General features: G+C 38.0%; 1 protein-coding gene across 3 annotated transcripts in view; it reads right to left on the bottom strand.

Moving 5' to 3' along the window:
* CTNNA3 (catenin alpha 3) overlaps positions 1–22,369 on the bottom strand; it is a 503,321-nt gene that overhangs the window by 166,928 nt on the left and 314,024 nt on the right. For 2 of the 3 annotated variants that reach the window (XM_005433457.3, XM_027817117.2), the window contains one exon: positions 1,449–1,541. In XM_005433457.3, coding sequence (XP_005433514.1) covers positions 1,449–1,541 — 93 coding nt within the window. Of the gene's footprint in view, positions 1–1,448; positions 1,542–5,275; positions 5,361–22,369 lie in introns of those variants that run through there. The other variant, XM_027817118.2, reaches the window with a different exon arrangement.

Raw genomic sequence — 22,369 nt, 5'->3', positions numbered from 1 at the left:
AAATAAAATGTCAGTTTCTTTCCCAGGGAAAGGTCCTCATCTAAGAAAGCAGCAAATCCTGCACAATGAACATACCGTTAATAGTAATACAATCTTATCATGTGCATGCCACATTCTCTGTTTAGACAGATGTACAATCATCAACTAATGCACCCCTGGTTTACCTTGAGGTTAAAAAAAAGAGGCGGGGAACAAACAAGAAACTTCTACTTTATGATAGGAAATTAAGTTAAACTTAATCAAGTTAAATGGCTGTGGAGAAAAATCAATATTTTAGTCAAAATTAGATTTCAGGAGTTTCTGGTATCAGATGCAATACTGCAAGTGTAGGTTTTCAATTAAAAAGCTACATCTGGCTCATAATAATGTATTCAAAGGTGCACTTGTACCCCTGGAGAAACTAAGAAACTGGAAGCTATTCATGAATTCTTACAAGGCAGCAACCGTCTTATAAAACCAGTAACACATTAAATCAAATAGAGTGGGACGTGAAACACAGAACTGTAGAAGTTATAAAAATAGACATTGAAACTGAATGATTCAAGAGAAGACACTGATCTGTGGTATTTTCAGAATATCCCGTTTCCTTGACACAAGTTTCTTTTTCCCCTGTTGCATTTACTCAACAAGCATAAAAGGGACTTCTCAAGGTTGTAATTGAACATATTATTAACATTTCCTCTTCGCCTTCTATTTCAAATACATTTACCATTCACACACAAAAAAGTGTAAGAATATTTGGGCCACTGTGTAAACTACAGTGTTCTTCAAAGACCTAATGATCTTGAAATTATGCAGCCTCGGGGCTGAAACACTCCGATCAGATTCACACAAACAAGTATAATCTTTGCCCTAAACAGATATAAGTGCAGTTTTTATGTCTCTGTAATTCTGAACATGACAAGAACAGAGCCAATACATTTTTAATAAGATATTAATTTCCAAAACTTTACCTGTAACTGCTGGTTTTCATTCATCTGCTTAAGACAAAAGCTTAAGTTTTTTGATTGGTGATAATCAGAAAAATTCATACTTTAAGATTCACATATACAAAAGCCAAACTGAGTGGTAATAACTTTTCAAGTTAAAGGTCAAAATATGTATTGCTTTCTATGAGTAAAAATACAACTTGCTTATGTCACACTTGATTCAATTAGGTTTAATTTCAGAAACAGATCAGCACATTTCTTCTATTGTATTTTTTTTCAGCTTTCTCAAATTCTCAATCAATACAGACAATTAACAATTCCTATGTTAACCACTAAGAACAAATAAACAAATTACCTATTTGCCCTTGATTTATCATTTTGTCTCCGTTTACTATATCAAGCTGTGTGAATGGCATCTGAATTCAGATTGAAGGAGCATGACTAAACCTCTATGTTGTGTGACAAAAACACAGTAAATGCTTAGTGCACTGTAATGGGAATTAACTGAAAAAGTCATACCTGTGGGCACAAAGTCTCTATGTGATTAGCTGCCATTTGGACAATTTTCATTCCATCTTCATTTGTTGACAATGAACAAGCAAGATTAGCCACCTTAAATAAACAAACAAATATTTCATAAGCAAGTATTCATCCCCAGACTCTCAAACTTGCCAAAAAACATCTCTGCTAGAAAGCCTTCATTATTTGGGGGAATTAATTTGTCAAAGAACATATCTGAATAAAGAAACATGGGTGGGGTGGTTGGGTGTAAAAAAAAAAAAAAGGAGCAGCTGTGGTAAGGGGTGACAGTACAGGAAGTCTGATAAACTATCCCCAGTTTAGGTTCAGCACATAATAGTTGCAGAGTTGTTTTAGGTAACATCAGGAAATTTTAAAGATTCTAAGGCTTTAGCTAGATTACTTGTAGTTGTGCCTGTTAATTTTTCAGAGCCCTTCAAACCATGTCCAACCTTTTAATTTTTTAAAAAACTTATTTTTAAGACCTTAAAGATCAAATAACATTTGCTTTGATTTGTTGTAATGAAACACTGAATGATTTATGCCCTATGCTATCCACAGATTATTATTTTAATTAGTGGTACGGTTTTCTACTAAAATAAGTTGTATCAGTGCAACTTAAACTGAAAATGTATAAGGAAACTTGAAATCTATGAAAGAAAAAATCTATCTTCTTTTTTATTTTACTATACACCATGGAGATACAGCTTGCTTTAAATGGAAAACTGCTCTTCCATGACACTCCACAGTTCAACAAGTTTGAAGAGATGAAAGAAAAAAGAAGCACTCCAGCTCGCTGCAACTCAACATCAACAGGCTGTAACAGACAGGTTTGACAAAGGCACAAGAGAGGTCTGGATACTGGGATTCAGTAGATCTTTTCATCCTGCTGAAGTCATATAATATCCTTATGTAAACTACTACACACTTGCCAGTCTTCATAGCCTTCACTGAAGTAGCTGCATTACAGATATATCACTCCAGTGTTAATGTAGATCAGTAACTGCCTGAGAAATAGACCTCTGTAGTGCTGCAAATACCAGTGTAGATATAAACACAGGTATATGTAATTAATTTGCAATTATTCAAATCTCATGCAACAAGTTCTACAGTGTAGCTGCTGCAAAACAGAAGCAAATCTTGAAAAATTATCAATATTTCAGGACACTATTTCCACAAAAGAATGATAGTTCAATGACAATCTATTATCAAAGGCTTTTATTATTCTTACTTAATTGATACAAATAATTACAAGGAATTAGTGCATAGCCAAACTACTTTTCCCATCCAAAATTCAGAAGAGACTAAGACAGTTTCTGAAGAAGATGAGGACTAGACTGCATGGCCTTCCATGTGCACCTGTGCCTACATACAAATACTTCACAAACATATCCCTGGTACTCCAATACAACTCACTGGTTTCCCACCTACTTCCAGTCAATTGCTATAAAGATGTGCCAAGAAAGATTCTTCAGAAAGGTGTGAAAATTTGCAACAGCCAATGCCATAAAGCCATATATTGCTGGAGGTAATAAAGATAATGTAATATCCTTCCTACAGAAAAAAGTGTTCCAAATCCATTAAGAGCCTCAGGACAAGTGGAAGTTCACGCGCAAAGTGAGACTGCCTCTTCACTCTGAGATGACCAAGAGGTCTTACCATGTTGATTCCACTGAAAAGGAAGAGGAAAACACAATCCTGTTGGTAATAGTCCTTGTGAGAGACATTTCAACTGTTGATAGTGGTTTAAGAAAGAATCCTGGTTCAGAGTTAACTCCAAGATGAGAACACATATGCAAAGCCAAATGCAAAAGTGAGACTTTCAGTAGCAAAAGAGTAAATAAATCTGCCTCACCACTTGTTCCATACTCAGCTGAGAACAGCTGTACTGTTCTATTGTCCGCACTGCGAAATCTTGATTAAATGCAGACCCAAAGTTGTTTTTTTCAGTCAAGTTCTCTGCATTAACTCCCCAAAACAATTATTTTCTAGGGAACAGGTAGTCTGACATCTAACTACATTCTGCTCATATAAATGTACTAAATGAAGCACTATGTTCTTTAGATATGATGCCCCCTGCTCCACCAAAAAGAGCTCTTAATTCACTTATATGTAAATCACTAATGACTAATTTTTTAATTCCAAGAAAATGTGTGTTTCCTCTTCATAAAGACTTGTTATTCTTCACAGCAAATATCTGCTGTCAAGAAATTTTATTCTACTGAGGAAAGACCTTACAAAGTTCTGCCTACCCTAAACAAGGTCCTTCACCACACTGCAGGGTATGCCCAGAAATATGTTCTTTGTAGTTTTTCAGCAAAGTGTGAAGAGCTCAGTGGCAACCCAGTTGCTCCCACTGATAACCCTACAGAAATTCTTAAGACCATGCTGCAAGTGCATATAGCCTTGGGTGATGAATGCTCTGTTCATATTGAAGTGTTTGGAATAAACTCTTGATCAAAAACAAGGGAGAACAATGACATGACTAAAATAAAATCTGACACGTTTCAAATCAAGGAAATTTAACTTGTGTGGCACAAGATTTCAAATACAGTCTTTACTAGAAATTTTAATATACCAATCCTGTCATTTTGCTAGTTTGGGGGGGGGGTGGGGGGTGGGAGGGTGTTAATGCACATAATAAACATCTGAACAAAAACCTATCGGTGCTCCTCAAACCCAAGCATGACTATTTCTTATCCATACCTCTTAAGAACACTAACTATAAACACTGTCACTTTAACACTTATATGAATTTACCAAGTCACTAACATGGTGACTGTAATGTAGAGGGTTAAAAAGGCCTAAACCAAGATGAGGAACTTGCTTTGCCAAAAGTTTCACAAAAGGCAAAGCATCAATGACCTTCTGACCCATCAAGCTTTATCTTTGTACCCTGAAAAGATGGGCACCAAGTACAAACAAAAAAATTTGGGGTGGGGAGACAGAGTAGGGGGAGCAGACAGATAAGAAACAACAACAGACGCAAATACAATACAGCAATCCATCAAGGTAGAGGTTAATGCTGAGTAACCACAGTTCAAAAGATATTTCATTTATAGAAGACAAATTGAATACTGAACTGAGGAGAAATTCAAAATTCAACATTACAGCAGTCAATGTTGATAAAAATTATATACTCAAGTTGATTTTAACAGTTAGTCTGCTCTCCTCCAACTATTAATGAAAATAGGTACTTACATATTCTTTGCTTCTAATTTTGTAGTACACTGAACTACTGCCTACAAGTTTATTGTGTTCCTAGCTCGTACTACTAGGCTTTATTCATGAAGCCTTAAAAAGTCTTGCGAGGAAAGTGCCTGCTCATACAAAAAAATGTCATGGAAAAACTAGGAAGGAAGGTCACCAATAATCACTCTATACTTTTTTAAGGAAAAGACTACACTGATATATGTATGTCTACTAGTCATTACTGCACTTTTACATCCATTAATGATGACTATCTACATTTTTATGAGCTTAATAAAACTCACACAGACTAACAATTGTTTGGAGTGCGCAAACATATTCCTGTGGACTGAAAACTTACCTCCAGTGGGCAATAAAGTAATGTCACAATGTTGCTGGCTTTCTGACCCATTTTGTACTGTAAAACTTAATTTCTTTCCATAACAAGTCAAAATAGTAATACTGAGCTATTTATAAGCTGCTGGGAGAGTTCATGTGTTATTTTTGCATTCTTTAAGATACTTCAGGTCAAAAGTTACACTATTACTTTAATTCTTATTATTTTTTACTTTTGTGGTAATAAAGTTAGAAACTGTACTCAAAAATACATTTAAGATTTATTATGTGGCATTCCCTACCTCTTTCAGCTTTCCACCTTCCACTCTTCCAGAAAGATTCTTGAACTGCTAATTTAACTACTGTGGGGCACTACATAACTGCAAGCCTCTTCACTCATCTTTTGGTTCCTTTTGCACTTCTCTTAATTTTGCATGTCTCTGTCTTTTCCATGTTCTGCAGAAATGAATTACATAGTACTGCATTAATACCATAATCACTACTGATTCAACAAAATTAGCTCTACCTTGTACACCAGAGGCTTATCACTGCCCCTGTTCATCTGTAACCAACCACCTTGTTAACATCAAGAATCTCCTCAGAGTATTATGTAACTTTAGATGTTTCCTGTAATATTATTTGTCAAGCATGCTACAGATTCTATTTCAGCAATTAATTAATAAAGGGTATTTGAATACCAATGGACTACATTGTTGTCTCTGTTGTGTTTTTTTTTTTTAAACCAACAAATCTAGAACCCACTCAACCAGTTTATTTCAAGTTCATGTGCTCAAACAAGTCTTATCTCACACAAGTTCATTTAGAAGATTATTTTGATAAACTGGGCCTCTGCCAAAATAAAAATGGATAACAAATTAAACATAATACTCTGAGGTAAAGATGGCATACGTGTAAGTGAGAATTCTGCACAGTTAACATTTCAGAAATTACTTCCTTTTCAACAAAGGTGGCAGGCTTAATGTACTTAAGAGCCCCATTAAGCTTTCTCTCCCTGCTTTAGGTCACAGTAAAGACAGCTGAAGAACTAAACTAAGGATTCCTTCCCCAAACCGCAGCATGCAGAGCCCTGATTACAACCAAAGAAAAGCAACTGTATGTGGATTGCATTTGTGCTCTGGCAACCCGAGTTAGCTGAAAACTCCACTAAATCCAAACTGTTCATAAGCATGACCTGTGTCTCACTGACAGTTTCTCAAAAAATGTGCCACGCACACCAGCACTAGATTTAATCCACTGGAACAGCCACGAAGTGAAATTTGATATCTGAAGAAAGGTCCTTCCCTGTCCCCCAATGTAACAGCAAGTGAAAGATATATATGTAAACTACTTGATGAAACCTGTTCTTTAGCACCTTTTGCTGACATGTTAGCAGTGGAGGGCTTTCCAGCAGTACCACACGGGTACAGAAACATAACTATCTGAGAACAGGACAAGCAAAGAACTGACTCAACTGTTTTACTGCCTTGCCCCTACCAGTTTATTCATGCAGACAGAAAAAAAGTGTCAGTATAAAGACAAAAATTTATTTTAGCAGTAAACTTGTAGGTTATATTAAACTGGAAGAAAGCATAATTTTCAGAAGGAGAAAGTTACTGTCAAATTCTATGATCATGTAACCAATAACCAACCTCTGATTTTCCTTATCTCAGTCTAACAACAACCATGGCAAATAAGACAGCTGTTAACCACGAGGCAAGAGACAGAATTAGCAAATTCCCTAATATATCTCAGAAGAGGAGTGATCAAAACTCACTGCCAGAATATACAGTCCTTGAGGGAACTGGCCACCACATAGAGAAGTGCTTCTGAACAGATTAGTAAACTGGGCTTGACTGTCTGACAATAGCAAAATTGGATAAACATCTATCACCAGCGAAAGCCAGTAAGGATCAGGTGGATCAACCAGTTCTGAAAACAAATACAACATTGCAAATTCCAAATATCTCATGTATTTCCCAGTTTTTAAATAAAATGACATCTTATGAGAGGTAAGATTTTGAGTGTCCCACCCCCATGAACTAATCTTTTCGTATCTTCTTAGGTGTTTCAGTGTAACATTTCCAAGTATATCTTTCCTTCTGCCTGAATATTTCTTTTTTCCTTTCCTCTCTACATGGAACCCTCTATGTCCTGCACCTAAATAACCAAGGCAAATGCAACAGATGTAGTGAACTGTCATGAGAACACTCAAGATTTCAGGCCCTTTTCCTCTATAAAACCGTAAGATCCAAACATGCATGAAAACATCCTCAATTTATTTTCTTACTAGTCATTATTCCAATATTCTATGAAACAATGTTCATTACCCTTGTCTTAAGGATTTTCCCATTAGACTAAATAACATAATGGTTTTGTCAACTAAATACCCAAGTGTACTTGGGTGATCTTTGTTTCCCCTAGCCACAAAATCTTAAAAGACTCTTCATGTGGTCAGAATCAAAATCTTCACTTCTTTGCCTCTGACTGGTTAACTGAGATTGAAATCAGTTCCAGGAGATGCAGCGTATTTCCCCCAAGATGCATACACCCTCTATTATTTAAATCAGCATGAGCTAAAAAGACTTCATATGCTAACAAAATGAAACCACACAGCTCTCACTTAGCACTTAATAAATATCAGTGGAGCAGGAGAGGAAACAGTTTTCTTTCCAGCAGTGTAATCATTTAGTTACAATGCCAGAAATTCTTTCCTATCAACGTAAATGTTTTCAACTCCTTGAAGAAGCAGGACACTTAACAAATAAAACATTAAATGACTGGGTGTGAATCAGAAATAAATATATTGTTCACTTAACAGTTCTTAAAAGAGTTCTAAATAGAAGCAGTCTTCTACAAAAATTAGGTATTTATCCTTTTACAAAAAACATTAACACTTTAAGCACATTGTTCTGATGCAACACCTGGACTGGTTATACATGTGACAGATTTGCATTTTTATAAATAAAAGGTCAATCACACTAAGCATAAATTAAATAATTTTACAATACACAAAAAACACATTAAGCTCTGGAAAGTTACAAAGAACTACTCAAATGTAGTAACAACTGTAACACAAATAGAATAAAATTGTGATATAAGGCGGGGTGGGAGTAATGCGCCAACAAATCCACTGATAAGCGAAGAAAATTAAAGATCAGTGCAACAAGATATACTTTCAGAATTTAATCCATCTCAAGATCAGCCCTTCACAGAACTTTTGCCTCTGCAGAAACCATGGCAATTCATTTTATATCTAACATTAATACCGACCACCTGCTTTGGCAATACAGAAAGTATAGAGCTATACAGGTTGCTGGAATATGTATTTTTTGCACTAAGCAGCAATTAATCTATATTCTCGTTCATTCCCAACTATCATTAACTACTGGTACAGAATTACAGATGTGTGTGGTGCTTGAGCACTTAGAACCAAATCTAGGATGAGAATAATAGGAGAGTCAACAATAACATATTTATGGTTAGTTGCTGCTGAATAGAGTTTGACATGCAGAATATTAATGCACGTTACCTAGAAGCATAACTGAACGCTACAGCAACAAAAGAATGCTTTCTTCTCCATAGTTGAAAGGGAACAAGACAAGGACATGCAAGCATACACCTTCTCAATAATACAAATTCATTTCACTGTATTACCAGAAATTACATAGCTCACATCAGCCATACAAACTTTGATACTAATTTTCACACATCCACCATTAACAGTACCTACTTTCTTTCCTGCAAGACTCGGTACTGTATTACAAATTGCATATGACAAATCCAAAACCAGTGAAACTATTTATACTTTAAAAATTACTACAGAATTCAGCATGTCCCAATTTCTCTTAGAAAAGTAATCTCCTTGAGACAACAAACAAAATTTCATGCTGATGGGTTGTCCTTTTGTTCACAGGGCTAAGAGCAAAAAGACTACCTTGGATACTTAACTGTGAAATTTGCACAGCAACTTTGCATTTCCCTGTAAACACCAGAATGGAAGTTCAATGGTAACTAGCAATAACCAAAGGAGGACCAAAACATACCAATGCAATGTGTACCAATGCACAGGACAAGAATCCAATTTCACTTTACTTGTGAAAACCCCAAATACTATCACTGACTTTGGCTGCGGTTTGCACCAAAACCTCAGATATGTCACTGACTTTTCAGAAACACAGTTTTCCTCAATATTTAACTGAATCAAATCAGTAATGCAGAATAAATGCACAAAACCATTCCACCACGTATACTAGCATACATGGTGAGTAAACTGGGACAATACAGTAACAATAAACACAGTAATTGCTAACTTATTATTAATAGTACAAATTGATTAAGGCTATAATGAAAATCAAAATGAAAACACAGATAAAATGAACATGTAACAAAAATGGGAAATAGTATAAAGCTGCGTGCCTTTTCATACTGCATGACAGGAAGGATTAACCTGAAACTTCAGGCATCCTTATTGTCAATCCTGAGACAACTTCTCCCCAAAAGGGAAAAAAATGCTTTATAATAGAAGTAATTTTGCTGATACCCATGCAAAAGTATGGATGCAGGTTCTTCCATCCTCCAGAAACCACCACCAAAAAAAAAAAAAGTGTCATCCAACTTTTTTAATATTTAGCTTGTATCAATATCTGAACTCGGAAAGCCTTCCCAGAGAAAGTACAAGGTCCATCTCCCAATTTAAGACGGCAAAATTTATTGAAGAAAGCAGGTCAGAGCCTAAGGCACCTTATGTGACCCACAACCACCAGCTCTCCTCCTACCTCACACAAATAAACACCTAAGATGTGTTTAAGAATTATTTTCAAATATTGTTTTTTCAGAAAGAAAAAAGTTTCATTTCAGAGCTTGTCATGAGTTAAGTCTCTCCGTATTATTGGAATCTTTCTCCATTCCTCCAACCTTTGGGACAGGACAGCACCAATTCAGTGCTAAGTGGTGTGCAACCCTTACAGCACAGTTGCACATGGAAAAACACATCTCATTTTCAGAAAAAAATGTGGGTTTACAGTTTACAATTAATTGTATGACTCATTCCCCCACCGAGCTTACCAACAGTTGAAATGTTGACAACTGCTGTTTCCTAGAATTAAAAAAACAGTAACTCAGAGGAACCCTCACAGAGAAGACTACCTTAATGATTACTAGACAGCAGTACAAAGGATACAATGTACCTTCACATTTTCACTGTTAATAAGACCTTTTGGTCAATTCTTGTCCTGCTTCCAATGAACAGGAGTTGAAAACTTAATATCCAGAGGAGGGCTATTTTACAAATCCACCACCAACCAGCTTTAAGCACAGGGATAAGGCATAATAATTAAGTACAAATACTGACCAAACTACTAAAATGGTTTATCCCTCACTTCCACTGGTGAGCACCTGCTCCCAGAAGTGTTGCTAAAAGCTCATTATCGCTTACATACAGTCCTTCAGTGCAAACAAGTCCAAACATTCAAAAAAATGAAAAAAAAAATATCTGGCAGCCTAGGAAAAAAGATACTTCTTAATATATTGTTTTCTGTTGTGGCCTCACAGACTGATATTGTAGATTTTATGCTGCACAAAATTAGGCCCTAAAATGACAAGGCTATTGAGCTTACTGCTGGCAAAAGAAAACACCACCTCTTAACACAGTCACTTGGTAAGAGAAAACCCACAGACGTTACTAGTTTTTAGCAGCCTGCATTGCCCTGCCCGCTGCGGGCCGCGCGCCGCCTGCCCACACCATTTTCTCCTCAGCAGCCGGCACTCAGCAACGCCTCGGCCGGGAATGGCAGCGTTTGCCTTCCGCAAGAGGAATGCACACATTTGGCAACCAATGTTAAAAGCTTGACAGCGAAATGTGCAACTAAACCCACCCGCCCCGGCTGGGCAGGAGCCGCCGCCGCTCACCCTGGCGCCTCCGAGCGCGCCGCCCGCCACCACCACAGAGCGGCCGCGGAACCTTCCAGAAAGAGCGGGGCGGGGCCGAGGCGGCAGCCTGGCGGGAGGGAGCGGAGCGGCTGGCGCGCACAGCGGGGCCCGGCGCCGCCCCGGCAGGTGAGCGCGCTGCAGCGGCCCCGCGTCCGAGGGCTGCGCGTCAGGCCCTGCCGGGAGAGCAGGAGCGGCTCCGCATTACCCCTTGTCCTGCCACTATACACTTTTGTAAAAAGCTTGTGTCCATCTTTCTTATAAGATCCATTTAGCTACTGGAAGGCTGATATAAGGTCTCCTGATGCCTTCTCCAGGCTGAACAACCCCAGCTCTCTCAGTCTGTTTTCATAGGAGAGGTGCTGCAACTCTATGGTTATTTTTGTGGCCCTCTTCTGGACTTGCTCCTACAGGTCCGTGTCCTTCTTGTGTTGGGGGCCTCAGAGCTGAATGCAGTGCTCCCAGTGGGGTCTCACAAGAGCAGAAAGGGAGAACCACGTCCCTTGACCTGCTGTCACAGTTCTTTTGGTGTAGCCCAGGGTACAACCGGCTTTCTGGGCTGCAAGCACACATCTCTGGCTCACATCCAGCTTTTCATCCACCAGTACCCCCCCCCCCCCCCCCCCCGTCCTCTGCAGGGCTGCTCTCAATCCATTAATCACCAGTCTGTATTGATACTAGGGGTTACTAGGGGTTGCCCAGACCCAGGTGCTGGACCTTACACTTGTCCTTGTTGAAACTCATGAGGTTCACAGGGGCCTACTTCTTGAGCTTATCCAGGTCCCTCTGGATGGCATCCCACCCCTCAGGCCTGTCAACTGTACCACTCAGCCCAGTGTCATTGGCAAACCTGCTGAGGGGGCACTCAATCCCAGCGTCTATGTCATTGATGAAGATATTAAACAGTACTGGTCCCACTACGGATCCCTGAGGAGAAGGCAGCGGGAGCACCGCGGGTGGCTGCTGCCGGCCGTTTGGGTTTCTCCTCACTGAATATTAACTAACCCAACGGGAAGGCAGGCAGACTGGGTATATGCTGACGCCATTTGAAAAACTTCTATACTGAAGTGAACTGAAACTTTAAATTGGAATTTAAGATTTTGAACATGCTTAGGAAGCTTTTTATGAAATGCTCAAGTGAATTATATTTGCAGTGGCTATAAAGCAATCCATTACTCACTCATAATGAAGTATGTACATGTATATATTCCAGATAAGTTGTAAAGTAAAACAAGTGTTACACTACTCCAGTGGTAAAAATCCAATCTGTGCCACGGGCACGCAGTATGTTCTTGTGCATTACATTATCACATTATTACAGTACATTCTTACATATTCACTATCGGCTACATTTCAAATAACTTGTAAAAATATAATTAATCCTCTCACTCATTTTTACCCTTCCTTTATCCCCTAAATGAATATCTTAAGTAACTTTTATCAGGTGTATTAGTTTTTCTTCTTTTTGTGAATGATGCCATGAGCTGCATTCCTGCAGCTGCTGTGAAAGCTGTCCACAGACGGCAAAAACCAGTGGCAATGGAGCTGGGTGGAGGTAGTCTCCTAGCTACTGTAGTTTGTATGAAGTAAATGTTGTACCAACATAAAATGTTTATGTTGTCAGTGGAAGTAATAGAGTTGAAACGTTCATAAAACATTTTATAAGAAAACCTTGACTCATTTTTGCACTGTAATCTAGTCTAGGAAAGGTAAAATTGATCACAAAGGAAAACACTTAAAACCATTTATAAGTCTTGCAACAAAAATTTCCATATAAAATCATCCAGATCTCCAAACTGCAGACTGTAATGCAGTCTGAGTCGTGTGGGCTCACCCTTAAGCACGTGGGCAGAATTCAGAAGTATAGGACTGTGACCCTACTAAATACACTGACAAACTCCTATGGAGACTATCTTGTTTACAGTAGGCTGGCCTTGAAAAAGGGTAAATGAATTCACAGCTGAGAAACAATCCTAACACACAGCAGACGTCCATCCAACAACAGAGTAAGAGATGTGGTGGTTACTAATGTTTCAAAGGACAAATCCCTGTGCAAGAAGTCTAGAATTATAACCTATAAATGATTCCTAATAAAGGGCTGACAGGGTACATGTAAACTAAGCTAAAACTCAGAATGGTGATCTGAACTTCCCATCACAAAAGTACATGGGATGTGACCAGTCCTGTCCATCAGCCTCTTTACTGGACCGGTTGGGTAAAAGAGGGCTGATTGTCTGACTGAGCACAGTTCATTAAAAGAAAACATTCCTAGATACTTTAATTCTGTCCTCCTGAGTCTAGCTAGGAGGTTCCTGGTGTCTAGCAAGACCAGCCTGTATTTTCCAGAGGAAAGTTTTAGAAATTTGTCATGAAAAAATGTATTTTTGATACTAGGCTAACAGTTATTTAAAAAGTTTAATATAATGATGTTAATATGCAACCTATGTGATCTCCTTGGAAGTAACTATGTTGACATTATTCCGTGTTGCTTGAGTTTGTTGTTGAGGCTCTTTTACAGAGCTTCTGTAGAGAATGAATTACACCAAAGGGAAATTCCTAACAGTATGTGCCTCAGCCATATTGTCAAAAACAAACAAGACCAACTTCCCTGTTAAGCAAAGATCACTTGCCTGCCTTGTGACCAGAAATTCTAGTCCATGACTTCCCATCAGTTGTTTTCTTGATAATTCCTTAGTTGGTTTTGTTTGGTTGGGTTGTGGGTTTTTTTCAGGAGAGTTCAGTCACTATTCTTTTAATTTTATTTATGCTGTTAAGTCTGTATTATGAAAGGATTTGTCCTACTTTTTGTTCTCTTGCATTAAATACAAGATAGTAAGATAGTTTCTCTAAGCATTGTGCAAAAATCGCAATTCAGAACAAGAACGTTTCTCAGTTATTTCAATCTATTCAAGAATTCACATTATTAAGTAGTGTTGTAAAAACCATCACCCTGGCAGTGGGGATAAAAGAACATTAGTTCAAAAGCCATTTGGCAGTGGTAAAGTAGCTGGAAATATTCCTAGAGAGGTAATTAAATTCAGCAAATATACATGTTGCTTGATCCTCTACAAAATACTCTTAAAATCATAGGACGCTTTGGGTTGGAAGCAATCATCTAGTTCCAACTGCCATGCCATGGGCAGAAACACCTTCCACTAGACCAAGTTGCTCAAAGCTGCATCCAGTCTGGCCCTGAACACTTAGGGAATGGGCATCCAGAACTTCACTGGGCAACCTGTTCCAGTCTCTCACCATCATCATTGTTGTAAAGAATTTCTTCCTTACATCTAGTCTGAATCTAGCCTCTTTCTATTTAAAACCGTTACCCCTTGTCCTATCACTACAGACCCTCATAAAAAAAAATAAAAAATTAAACCTCCATCTTTTTCATAAGCCCCCTTTACATACTGAAAGGCTGCTGTAAGGTCTCTGCAGAGCCTTCTCTTCTCCAGGCTGAACAACCCCAAGTCTCCCAGCCTGTCTTAGCAGGAGAGATGCAACAGCCCCCTGATCACCTTTGTGGCCTCCTCTGGACTCACTCCAACAAGCCTGTGTCCTTATGCTGGGGGTCCCAGAGCTGAATGCAGGACTCCAGGTGAGGTCTCACAAAAGCAGAGTAAAGGGGGAGAATCATCTCCCTTGACCTGCTGGTCACACTTTTGATGCAGCCCAGGATGTGGTTTGCTTTCTGGGCTGCAAGCACACATTGCTGGGTCATATCTAATTTTTCATCTACCAGTATCCCCAAGTCCTTTTCCAGAGGAAAACTGATTGCTCTCCATCAGTTCATCGTCCAGTCTGTACTGGCAGTGGTGATTTCCCCAACTCAAGTGTAGGATCTTGCCCTTGGCCTTGCTGAACTTCATGATTTTCACATGGGCCCACACCTCAAGCCTATCAAGGTCCCTCTGGATGGCGTCCCTTCCCTCAAGCATATCAACTGCACCAGCCTGGTGTCATCCACAGACTTCCTATGGGTGTCTTCAATCCCACTGTCAATGTCATTAATGACCACACTGAACAGTACAAACCTCTGAAGGACACCACTTGTTACTGATTTCCATTTGGACACTAAGCCATTGACTGCAACTCTCTGGATGCAGCCATCCAGCCAGTTCCTTAGCCATCAAACTCTTATCTCTCCCAATTTAGCAACAAGAATGTTGTATGGAACAGTGTCAAAGACCTCACAGAAATCAAGACAGATGGCATCTGTTGCTCTTCCCTTATTCACCAACACAGACACTCCATCGTAGAAGGCCACCAGATTAGTCAGGTGCAATTTCCCCTTTGTGAAACGACGTTGGCTGTCTTTAATCACCTCCCTGTCAGAAATATGCTTCTAAAATTCTCTTAGACTGTGGCATAACAACTTACAACAAAGCCTCACGTTTTAGGCTAGAAATCCTGTTTCCAAAAGAGGTGAAATTAATGTAAACCTATTCTTTATGCATACACGTATACACACACACTATACATATAAGATATGTCTCTCTGTCCTCAAGAACTTGAGATCCCATTGGCCAGTTTGACCCAATAGGGTGCAGATAATCTGATAGAAGGACAACAGCCTCCAAAGATGCACTTATGACAATTTGCATAGAGAGTCACGTAGAACAATGAATATTCAGCACCTCCACCAACAGGAATAAACCTCCTCCTTCACCAGATATTACAGCAACTACGCTCCAAGGAGAAAAACAAAAAAAACCCACAAAAAAAACCAACAACAAACCCTAATAAGTACACACACTGACAGAGATATTTAGTATTTAAGAAGCACAAGCTTTAGTAAACTGATGTTAACATTTTGATGACATGCCTTTTTTAGCACCTTCAGAATTATTCTGTTATAGGTGACTGGCTCATTACAGATCAGTACTATCAAAACTATGAGACTTTTGAGGACATAAAATGGAATCACAAGATCTAATATTCTGAGGAACTTCTAAATCTGGTTCCTGCAGTAATAAAAGAAAAAAAGTCGCTGTTACTTCATTTGTGTCAGCTGTTTTTACACTGACAGCAAAAATGTTAAACTGGGTCTGTTATGATGAGAAACCCATGTTGAACGAAGACAATTTTCCTTTTGAAGCTCCCATAACTTGTAGTATACCCTGCTTCACCATACTACGTGGCTGACATTTCTAGCTGTTGAAATACGCCCCTCAGACATAGAAAGTCTGATAAATCTTTGGGTTGTTTATCTTTTGTTCCCTTGCTTCACACTTCTGCAATAAAGGCTGTGATTAAGAGGTTTAATGAAAATGTCATCATTTATCACCTGAAGCTCAATTAGTAATAGGAAAGTTGGGCCCTATTTGATTAATTACATAAAGGTGAAAAAAATCCCACATTATGAATTCAAGACTCATTGCAAGATGCTGGAACTTTTGTGAGGCCCAAAATAGCAAGGTTCAAAGTCGTAAAGTTTACACACACTTAGAAGTACATGCTTGACTTTAAGCTAATTTTATTGAATCCATTTTCTTAATTCACTATTTTGACCACATTAGCTCTCCATTTAAGCATTCATGTACCAGCTCCAATACATCAAGAACAAGTTACCTGTCTTTAAAGGCCTCTTCCTATCTGCCTGCCATCTCTCAATTACTGTTGCCAGGCTTCTTCTGTGAGAAATTAAAGAGTTTTTGCATTTAAAGCATTTGTGCATTTTTCCTCTGTTGCCTTTCATTTCAGAAATAATTCCACACGCACACACTCCAAATGCCATGACCATCTTTAGGCTTCCCTTCTGCGTGCTATCTGCAACCAACCAACCAACCAGAGCACCACCTGACAACAGAGGAGTTTTAAGCTGTAATCCGTAAGGCTGTCTATGCTGTTTATTGACAGCTGTCACATCATCTTGACGAGCAGGTCAGTTTGCTGAAGGACTCCGAGCCTTCAGCACAGAAATGAATTCCTGCTGAAATGGGAAAGCAGGGGTTTAGGACTAACTCTTAATGCCATTAAACCCAAATTTGTGTTTCAGGCACATCATTTAAAAATTGATTTTTAAAAAGCTGCAGGAAAAAAATATCTGTAAGTAAAATGACAAAGTCTGTTTTTTGGTTTTGTAGTTAGAGTGGTATTGCTCACTACAGACCTATCTAATCACAGATTTGCTAAAATTAGCGAAATCAGAGTGCTGGATCGCTAAAATGGATCTTTGGATTTAACTCAACTGCAGCAATGAAGAACCTACAAGAAAGGAACCTCCACTGCCCAGATCTCATGGATGTGCCATTAACTAAACCCTGGTTGCACACTCGTCTCTCTTCAAAGTGAAAAAGTCAAACAAAAACAGGTTAGTGCTGAATGGGAATTCTAAATCACAAAAACTGAAGACGCATAGAAATTAGCAAACAGAAGGTAGTTTTCCACTCAAAAAAAACCAAAACCCAAAGCATTATGTAAACTAGCTTAATAAGAGTTTAAAAAAAAAGTGTGTGATGAGAGGAGAGTTAATTTGCCAAGGATAGACTGATTCTAGAAATTAGTATGGTAATGTAATGAAAATCCACTTCCCATTCACAAATATTGATCATGCTTAAAAGTGCTCATCTTATTTACAAAAACATCCTCTGAGTTTGGTAACAGGTACATTTTATTCCCAAAATGCTGACCAATATTCTGCATGCATATCTCTATGCACTAACTGCTTCAAGCAGAAAATCACATCTAAATTCTGTGTCTGCAGACTGCATTGTACAACAGGATCCTGCATCCTATGACAACTGCTGTGTGGGTAAACGTACCTAACTAACAGGAGTTAAACAGTTAATGCAAAGGTAGGGATGATGATACAGTCTTCAACTTAAGAGTCTTTAATTGCTATTGTGACACAGATGTGATACATCATGTCATATATATTTCATGATACCATTGGAAGTATATTATGGGTTAAAGAAGAACAGTAACAACAAAAGTGCCAGCAAAAACATGACAAGCCCTAGACTTGGATCTTACATCTGGGCATGAAATTCCTTAGAATTGAACTGTCAAACTCAGAACTTCTACATAACAGAATTCATGTTTCTTGTCTTCTGATTGTGCTCCTAAAAAGAATGGATCTCCTAAGATTCTACTCTCTTTTGACATCCTGAAAGTTAATAAAGATTTCTAGTAATCTATTAGTTTGACCTCTACCCATGCAGTTGTGGGGTTCTGCCACTGTCAGAAGTGGGTTTGTTTTTCAATAGCTCAGTAAAATCAATAGTAAAGAACTAGTAACGAAGCATTAAAATGTTATTTTTATTTAACATTTACCAGTCTGGGATGAAAACCCATAGAAACGGGTGCAGTGCTAAGAACACTCAATTCCCTATTGTCTTTGAAGGTGGTAGAAAGTAATCAGAATCTTCCAGTTCACAAGACTTTGTATATGCAGTACTTTAATATGTGAAGCAAGATTCAATGGATTGTTAAATTCCGTTTTAGATTAAGTTGCTATTTGCCAGGAAACTATGTAATGCTACTTTCGATGGCAAATCCAGTCTTTTTATTGTTTTTTTCAGAATTCAGGTAGTTTTCTTCCCATAATCCTTCACACAGAAAAAGAAAAAGTAAGGTGAAGGAACGTAGTCCCTATGTATTGGATGTTCAGAGGTTAAAATAATAAGTCATCACAGGCTGCTTAATGGTTGGTTGTTGTAGACCAGAACCAGGAAAGCAAAAGTGTAAGATACATTTTTTTTAGAGTTTTTTTGCCTGCACCTGTCAAAGCTATGGTAAATTGCTCTCAGAACCCAATTTTCTGGGTCAGTATATATAAATTTGACATGGAAAGATGTCGCAAATTACATACAAAATCAGACAAAGCGGCAAATAAGAACTATCATCTTTTATCTATATGTCAATAAAACAGATTGAAGTAGTAAGAATTTTCCCATTGTATTCAGAGAGAAATATTTACTGTTTATACAGAAAATGAAAAACAACTTATCCAATTAAGTTGCAGATTCCATGTTGAAACTGACTTTTAGCAGAGCTGTTTTCCAAAAGAGGCAGTTATAGGAAGCTTTATTTCAAGAGCCATTAGCCCTGTGTTTTGCTTGAGAGAAAGGAAGTTTCCTTGTATTATATGTTTATGAAGTTACTGTCACAGATTCACTGTGGTTACCGAATACTATTATTTTCACTCAATGGCTTTTGCAAACATTTTGATTAATATGTTTAACCCTGAAAACATTTCTACCATATGTAAATTCTTCAATATTGTTTGCCAAAATTGCACTGTATTTGTAATAGCATTGAATGAAAAATAATTTTTATATCTACATATATCTCAAACCTCATTTTCTTTATAGAAATTGCACCAATTAATGGTTTTCTAAATAGAATGAGTTCATTAAAATAAACCCTGGCGTTCTTAACTGAGTTTAATGGTGACTGATTTTGAGTTAGCTAAATTCATTTATCTCTTTTTTTCCAGGCTCCATCATTGATCCACATGACAGATTCATTCTCCCTTTCTATCTCCTTCCGCAATTTACCTCTCATCTGTTTTCCCAAATCTAGAGACCCAAATATTTCTTGGTAAATTAAGATTCTGTCAGTATCTGTATAGTTTGTTCCTATGCATCTTGTACCTTGTTCAACTAGAAAGTGACAAAACAATTTATTTCTGTATGTATATTTTTATGACACAAGATTTTTTCTCCTTTACAACTTTTAACTTCATTTTAGAAGAATGATTCCTTACGGAGAATTCACCTTTAATAGATGTGCTGGATTTCCTGCACTGGAAATCTTTATATTGACTGGCAAATTTGTTTTTTTAAAAACACTCTGTATGTCCTGCATGCCTTTGCTGTTCTATACCAACATATTACAACAGTGATGCACTTAAATATATGTGCTGTCTGTTACTGTCCATTGTTCATGACAGATTCAACCTTAGAAATCCTAATTCCTAGAAGCCAGCATTGTCATATTGGAATACAGTCAAAACAGCAAAACCCAAGGGCAAGAATTAGGCAGTCGGCTACACCCTCAAGTTTATGTATCAGAGTAGCAGACTGAAGTCAGTGTTATTAGATCAAACTACATAGAATGTGATATACTCATGTACTGAGAGAAGAGATGAAGAACACAAAGTTCACTTCATCATTGCCTCCACTTCCATTAAATCTCTCACCCTCTGCTTGGTACAGCTGACCTTTAAACACTGCAGTGGGAGATTTGCATCTGTGCCAAAAGAAAAGATAATCAGAGGATTCTTCCCTGCTCCCATCGAATTCCTTTTTTAATCTCAAGTTCACCCAGCCTATCACTACTCCTCTCAGAAAGCATTACATCTCTCTGAAAGATCAGCTCAGGAAAACAGCCTGTGAGCTTTCCCAAACAAGAAATTTCTAGTTACAGAGGACCTTTTTTTCCCCCTTTTGTAGATGTGACATTTCAGTCTTCCTTTTTACCTGTCTTCTGTTCACTTTTACATACTTGTTCTCTCAATATCAGATTTTGGTTGTGTCTTTGGTAGAAACGAAGTCCAGGCTAGAACATTATATTCACTAACAACTGGCACGTCTCACAAGGGATTATGAAGTACAACCAAGTCCCCTAAGGCTTTTCATTATTATTTAGTAACAATTTTCATAATTTTAAAGAGCATTTATATTCAGAGCTAATTTTGAAATTTCCTAGAAGACTGTTCAAAAATGTTTCCATATAATCAAATATTTCAATTAGATTTGCAATTTAATTGTAATATTTTAAATGAAAAGGAATTTCAAAGCAAAACCTAAATGTGTGAAATCTCAAAGCAGTTAAGCTTCATTTTTTGAAATATTGTCATCAAAATTGCTGCATTACAATAAGGAATTCCAATTAATAACAAGTATTCCCTAACAGAAACGTATCTTTGGGGAATTTATTTTAGCCAAGGCTCATAAAGACACAGAGTACAGCCAGAACCTCAACCCAAATTTGGTTGCTTTTTTCATTCTGCAATATAACCCAGTTTTTCAATGTCACAAAATCAATAGTTAGACTTACGAATATTTGATGCAATATATGAGCAATAGAAGGCCCTGTAGCTTAGAATAACCTCCACCTGAAGAACGTTTAACATGACCTTTGGTACTCATGAAAATACTTGAGCTGCTGAGTGCCCCTTTCCTATGTGGGAAGTATCCAACTTACTAACCAAAGTGGGCATTTTAATGTGTTTTGGTTTATTTTTACTATGTTGCCCTGGTTTCAGCTGGGATAGAGTTAATTTTCTTCTTGGTGGCTATTCCAGGGCTGTGTTTTGGATTTGGTGTGGGAACAGGCTGGTCAGGGACTTTTTGGTTTCTCAGCCCCTGTCTGCGGGAAGGCTGGAAAGGCACAGGAAATTGGGAGGGGACACAGCCAGGACAGGTGGCCCAAACCAACCACAGGGGTATTCCATACCATAGGACATCATGCTCAGTATATAAACTGGGTGGGGGGAGGGAGTTAGCCAGGGCTGTGGATTGTTGCTCTGGGACTGGCTCGGCATCGGTCAACAGGTAGTGAGCCATTGTATTGTACATCACTTGTTTTCTTCCTCTCCTCTGGATTTCATTCCTCTCCCCTTCTCCATCCTTTTCACTATAACTGTTATTGTTATCATTGTTATTGTTCTTTTGGTTTTATTTTGTTTCAATTATTAAATTGTTCTTATCTCAACTCTCAAGTTTTACATTCATTTCCAGTTCTCCTCCCCACCTGTCAGGGGGGAGTGGGTGTGTGAGTGAGTGGCTCGTGGCATTTAATTACCATGTGGGGTTAAACCACAACATATGTAACTAGGACTATTTTACTTCCTGCATCTACCTGAAGATACTATTCACATTTACAACTAAAGAGATTCTGTTTTGTGCAATTATAGTGCAGCTTTAATAGTACAAATATGTTAACTAGGATATCTCAAGTACTTTGCCACTGTTTGAGCCTTTCAAATATTAGCATTGTCCACAAAGCACCAGCTAATATTCCTGGTAAGGGTAAGTATGGCTAACATCCCAAGCGTATGCATTTTTTTAACAGAAGCTAGGACTCTAGGGTAAGGGAACAGAGAAGTTCATAAATTCATGAGAGAGAATGTAAGAAAACAAGGAAGAAGATATTACGTGTAGTTGCTACTACCTTTGGAAACATCATCACCCCAGATCTGGTGTGGTGTTCAGTCTTTCTATTTCACTGATGTTTTGTACTTCACTGGATTTATTCACATGCTTCTGAACTGTATTATATTGTTATGTCTCAAATCAATTTTCAAAGGAAAGACCGTAACTTCCAAATGCTAATTCAGAAGAGAGATATTTGTAAAAGAGATTAATCCTCAAGCTGATTCACAAAGGTCACTGGCCTGTGAGGACACTGTTTGTTTCTTAAATTACAATATGAGCAGTGAGTCAGCGTAGCGGGCAGTTTAGCTTGGCTCAATTAACATTTCATATTCAAAGAGGAAAAAAAAAGTATGTTCTTTCTCAAGACCT

This window comes from Falco cherrug, chromosome 9 (assembly GCF_023634085.1).
Source record: "Falco cherrug isolate bFalChe1 chromosome 9, bFalChe1.pri, whole genome shotgun sequence".
Taxonomy (NCBI): domain Eukaryota; kingdom Metazoa; phylum Chordata; class Aves; order Falconiformes; family Falconidae; genus Falco; species Falco cherrug.
The sequence above is the reverse complement of the archived record's forward strand: the minus strand, read 5'-3'. Positions and strand labels throughout refer to the sequence as shown.